This window comes from Copadichromis virginalis, linkage group LG5 (assembly GCF_057382275.1).
Source record: "Copadichromis virginalis isolate Kocher_CV1m ecotype Utaka linkage group LG5, C_Virginalis_male_GT1.1, whole genome shotgun sequence".
Taxonomy (NCBI): Eukaryota; Metazoa; Chordata; class Actinopteri; order Cichliformes; family Cichlidae; genus Copadichromis; species Copadichromis virginalis.
This window is the reverse complement of record NC_140622.1, coordinates 28,910,493-28,916,496: the sequence shown is the minus strand read 5'-3', so window position 1 is coordinate 28,916,496 and position 6,004 is coordinate 28,910,493. Positions and strand designations below refer to the sequence as shown.

The window sequence follows — 6,004 nt, the reverse complement described above, 5'->3', positions numbered from 1 at the left end:
AGCACAAATCAGTAATTCAGTAGGACAAATTATGCAACTTCAGTAGCTTGAATAATTGGCACTCTGCTTATTATCTGTGGCCATAAATTGGTGTACGGTTTTAGAATTGTGTCACTTGACTCAGGGGACGCATGCTGCACACATCCGAGAGCACAAATTAGTCATTTGTACACATGATTTAATTCAAAAGCAGAAATGATGTAATCTGGGAGCACAAATGTGTATGCACAGTCCTCAAGAGTAAATATTAAGTAATTTGCTGGTACATTTTTTAAACATATTGCACATATTTGTAAGGCAGGTTTATCTGTATTGCTCCATTCAGACACAAAGCCATTAAAAGTTCTTTGCAGAGGCAAATAATAAAAAACCCGCAACAAAAACAGAAAACTGCAGAAAAAAAATAAAAAAGTTCAGATGATAGCAGACGTGATCCTTTTCTCATTTATTTCCAAATGGTAAAGTTTTAAACTCCCAGTTTTCTCAGGTGTTCTGGAAGTTTATTCCACAGTATGAAAACTAGAAGTTTGTTTTTTTTATGCTAGGATCCTGATGGCGAGAGGCTTCAAGAAACATAATATCATCTAAGGCACAAGCAAAATCAAGATGCATCTGGGCCTGAGTCCGTTTAGTACTCTGTAACCGGATTTTAAAATCTAGCCTTTGAAATGCAGAAAGCTGTGTGTTATGGAGCACAGACTACACTAATATGTTCTACTTATTTGGTGTTAGTGAGGATTCAGGCTGCTGTATTTGCATGCAAAAGCACCCAATAGTCTAACCTGCTGAGAATGAAAACCTTGGAAATGTTTTCTGCATAGTTTTAGTAGCAACATTTTTTCCTTGATACCTGCACTTCCATAATGAAAAATGAAAGAAAAAAAAAAGGTTCCATGCAACATTATTTAAGTGACCAACCCTGTGACGAAAAGTTATTTTGAATGGCTGTCTGCTTGTTTTTCCTCGTATATAAGTCAGTGTTCTTAATCAAAGCAGTTTAAAATATGAACAAAATCACATTTATTTAGACAATCACCCTGGTCTGTTAGTTTCTGCTCATTGTCATAATTAAATATAGATGAACAAGTGACTGTGTAATATTTTAATGAAGAACAAATTACAATGAATCCATCACAGTCAAGCTGTTTTCTCTTTTTTATCCTTTGTTTCTGCTGTGAGTCTGATTTAAGAAAAAAGAAGTCTTGCAGATATTTTTTATACTCAAGAATATTTAGATTGTTGCAGCTGTGTATGTCAAATTACTGCTTGGGCAACTCATCTAACAATTGACAATAAAAGCAAAGCATATAATGCTGAAAAATCACAACTTTAATTTACATAGCGTACATACATTTCCATTATCTTAATATTTAAAAGAAAAAAGTTGCACAAGAAGTCGACATATACATGGTGGGAAACATCTTTATGATTAAAAATCATGACAATGACGCGCATAAATGTACAAAATAGAACCCCTTGGTACATTTAAACCACATAAAAATGACAATAAAATGGATCAGTAAAAAAAGATATTTATGATTACAGTATTCATAATATGAAATAAGGGTCATGTGATTCTGCAAGGTTTGCCTCTCTGAGGAAGGCAAATGTGTGATCTTTGCTTTATCTGTGGTTTCCTCCCTGCCTGTACGACCTGGCAGATGAGCCAGAGCGAGGGAGAGAGTGAGGGAGAGCGAGAGAAATCCCTAGAGACAGACTGAGAGAGAGAGAGAGAGAGAGAGAGAGAGAGAGAGAGAGAGGGGGGGGGGGGGGGGGGACAGACAGACAGGACCAGACAGACTCCCTCAGCAGTTTAGTCGCCGGTCACTCGGCGCAAAACGCGGATCCTCTAAAGCTGATTTGTTGTAAGGGACTGAAAGTAGCTGAAGTACATTTTTACAACGTTGAAACTACATTTAAAGGCTGCAGCGATACTTCAGCGGCACGCAGATAGATAGATAGATAGATAGATAGATAGATAGATAGATAGATAGATAGATAGATAGATAGATAGATAGATAGATAGATAGATAGATAGATAGATAGATAGATAGATAGATAGATAGATAGATAGATTTTCGTGGAAGAGGAGGAGAAACCTCAGAGAGGAGGAGGAGAGAACCGAGACAGGAGGAGGACCGGAGGGAAAGGAGAGGAGATTGGAGAGAGAGCAGAGAAAAAAGGAGGATTTTTTGGAGGGGAGTTTGTTGTGAGATTTTTATTTTATTTTTTTTAGTCTCCTCTCTCTCTTCCGGTCGCCTCTCCTCCTCCACTCGTCTTCTCTGTCCCGGAGTATTTATGTCTGATTTTAGGAGCATTTAAATGTTAAACTTGATGGGTGTTTTAAACGCCACCGCCGCCAATGTCTCCTGTACTTGTAACTGCAAGCGCTACACCTCCCTCCAGAGCATGGAAATCAGTGAGTAATGACTTTTTTCTGCCTCTACCTCGCTCACTTTTTCCTTTCAAGTGTCTTAAAAATGCGTCTGTGAAGCTTCGCTGCAGGTACTCGGAAGAGTTTCTGTTTCCCTCTGCTCTTTCCACATTATTTCTTTTATTTAAACGACTGGAGTTAAGTCTTCCGTTCTGAGTCAGTTTAGAATCTGCTGTTAGTTTTAATATGTGTCATGGTACTCCCTGCAATTATTAACTGTGGTGAATATTACGTTACCCTTTCTCCTTTTCTAACGTTTGTGATTAATAACGCCTCATTTTGAACTTAAACCAAAAACCTCAGGCTTCCCCATCTCTTCCTGAAGACTCGGAATGAAAAAGCTCTTCTGTTTGGTTTAATTTATCATGGCTTCATCATGGCTGTTTCGAGCTGTTTTCTTCGCCATGTCAGCTAACTTTGACAGTTTGGGGTTGCTGTGTTTTTTTTTTTTTGGTCGACTTTCTGAGCCGTTGGCGTTTTCTGTCTGCTTTTGAACTTAACGCTCAGCTGACTTGGGTTTCAGAGAAAACCTGCTCCTTCATTTTGGATTTTGACGGTGAAAGTAAGACTTAAAGTGCGACGAAACTGTCAGGACGTTACCTTGGGGGGACACTGAAAGCTGATGCCCTAGGAATACCTGGGTTTGATCGGTGACAAAGCAGGGGAGTTGGAAGTTTTGTCGTCGCTTCGTCATTCGAGCAAAGCCAGACGGCTGTCTAGCCGCCCGTCTGTGTGCGCGCGTGTGAGAGTGCGCGCGCGTGTGTTTATGTGTGTGGCCGTATCCGGGAAATCCCTGTGTTCCACTGCGTGTGTTTATATTGGCGTATACTTTGTGTCGGAATCTTTGTGTGCTGTTTGGTCTAGCAAGACAGTAAAGCAGCAGCGGTCCCTGTCTGTGTAGATATATATAAAATGTGTTCTTACTATTGCGTCGTAATATTGGAGTTATTAATGACTTAACTGCCCTGTCCATGGGACCCTTCGCCTAGCTGGATCTGACTCCCTGATTCATGTTTGACGACGGTGATTTAGGTCTTTTTAGCTGAGTAAAACTCACAGTCCCAGTATATTTAAATAAAATAAATCGCAGACATGATAACACTGGATCATAGTTCCTGATGCATGAGTATGATCTATAGTTTTTAAATCTTCAAAATATGTAACTAAACCTTTAAAAGAAATGCCATGGATCACAAAGTACAGTATTTGCACAGAAAATATAGAGTACACTGTAGTGCAATCTGTGCTTCATTAAAGTACTTGAGTGAAGTTATGGGGTTCTTCCAGCTGGGGACACCTACTATTAAAACTGCAAACAATCATAATGTTGTGAGGTCATTTAAGACATGAAAGCTGTGTGTGTGTGCATGTGTGTGTCACTCAGACAGCTTCAGACGCAGTTTAGGTTGTTGAAGAAGACAGTGCACACACAGACACTGCAAACAATTTAAGCCTATTGAGGTTTTTTAATGTGACGTCATGCACATGTTGCTCGATATTGGTCTGCCATATTGGATGTGATCCAACTGTCAGTTGCTGAGGGAAAATGTTTTTGTTCCCAAGTGGATGGCATTGGTTCTTGGAGGTTTCTGGCTCTCACTAGGTGAAATTGGTAGCTAAGAAGGCTGGGAATACTGATTTTTCCCTCACGACCAGTGATTACCAGATAGTCATGGACCAATCACCAAGTCTGTATTGGGTGTTATTTACTTACCCTTACCCTATATTATCACAATGATTGTCACAAGTAAAGCAATATATCTCTCTTAATCATGTTTGAGGTTCCAGCAGCAGTTTCAGATAGATGGCCTTTTCCTTTTCCACAGCACCTTTAATGTCTTTTGCTTCACCACTTATCCAAATCTTGTCATGTATGACGAATTAAACATTTAAGATCTAGGGCAAACAAATCTTTGCAGTTTTGCAGGTTTAAACAAGCAAGCTACACACAGAGCGCTTATCTCCACCAAGGTCAGTTTCAAAGAAAATGTTCTGCATTTGTACCAAAACTGAACAGCCTCCATCTTTGCTCATGTTCCACCTCTCCATCAGGTTTCATCAAATTCGGCTTGTGTAATCCTGCTGACACACACAGAAGCCACAGACAACATTTGCATCAACAGACAATAAAAACGAGTTATAGTGAAGAACCAGACAAAGTATAAATCACATCAGTGAAATGGTTATTGATGAAATGATTAAGCATTTGCAAGTTCACCTTCATAATTGGGAAGATGTATTTGTAACAATTGTAAAAATGATTACTTTTAGTTTTCATTCAGTAGATAAATCATACATCCTCTAAAGTGCCAGAAATAGTGATAAAAAGCCAGACGTGACGTTATTAGAAGTCTTATTTGATCTGATAAATAGATCAAAACTAAAAGATATTTATTCGCAATCACATCTGCAGAGCTTAATCCAAATGCGCGATTAGATGATGACGTGATTTGCTGCCTTTTAAAAACTGAAAAGCCTTTTGAGCAATGTGTGAGAGACCTAAACTGAAGCATTAATAAAAAGGCTTAATTTCTCCTGAAAGTGATTTTTCTGGATGGTTGAAGCAATATTTTAACAAGTTTTGTGTTTTTCTCATTTAAAATTTAGAAGCCATGATAATGGAGAACGGTGACTAATGTATTTTGTGCAGAAATGGTTCATGATGGTGTCACCTGTCATTTTTCCATGCTGCCATGTTGAGATGACATAAGTCCCAAGCAGATGCTGTCAGACCAGGTTTCCCAACAATAATCCATATTGAATATACTTTGATTCTGTAAATGCATGATAAATAAAGTTATGTGCAATGCCTTGAAAACATACAAATGGTATACTTGTGACAGTTAGAAAGGTCAGTGTGTCAGTGGCCTCAATGGAGTTACTTTTGTGATGTATAGATTTCAGCAGTATAGTGTAGAAAGTTGTGCACTTACCAAGAAATAACATTTGCTTCATATGCTGCACTTTGCAGATATTTACAATTTATTCTTAATGCACAAAACACCCAAGTTATTCCACAATGCGTGCCTGACAGACAGCTAGACACTCTAATGACATATCCCCTTCCAGCTAGCTCTCATGCTACATAGCTAAGATGACACGATGTGTTCCCTCAACTTTCTGGCTGTTATTATGGTTAGACATATATGAAACACTCCAAACAGCAAGTTTTAGTACAAAATGTAATGTGTGATGGTAGATTTCAGTGCTGGTTCATTCCCAGTGACAGCTAGCTAGCAGCTCTTTAGCAGGTATTACTTGATATAGCATTGTTTGTTGTTTAAGCAGGTAAAAACGTTAAGTGTAAGAAGTATAAGCAGACTATTGTAAATATCAGCAAAATACGGCAGCTAGCATGACAAGCGCATTAAAATGTTCAATCACCAGTTTGGGTTGGTGCACAACTTGACAAAGCACTGTAGTGCCGATCCAAGCTGTAGAAATGCAATAGCTGTAAGTCACATGAAATGTTTTGGTAATATAAATAGGATTTTTTTATTCTTAGAACCAGTCTGCGATCGAAATCTCCCAACTAGAATTCCAAGAAAGTAAGTCCATGTAAGCATGTAG

At 38.6% G+C, this 6,004-nt stretch overlaps 1 protein-coding gene across 1 annotated transcript in view; it reads left to right on the top strand.

Annotated features, from left to right (window-relative positions):
• The first annotated feature begins 2,012 nt into the window (after positions 1–2,012).
• Positions 2,013–6,004, top strand: part of pmepa1 (prostate transmembrane protein, androgen induced 1) — a 41,804-nt gene continuing 37,812 nt past the window's right edge. Inside the window, exon 1 of the mRNA XM_085457244.1 lies at positions 2,013–2,419. Within this exon, the coding sequence (XP_085313370.1) occupies positions 2,323–2,419 (97 nt within the window). The 5' untranslated portion in view covers positions 2,013–2,322. The remainder of the gene's footprint in view (positions 2,420–6,004) is intronic.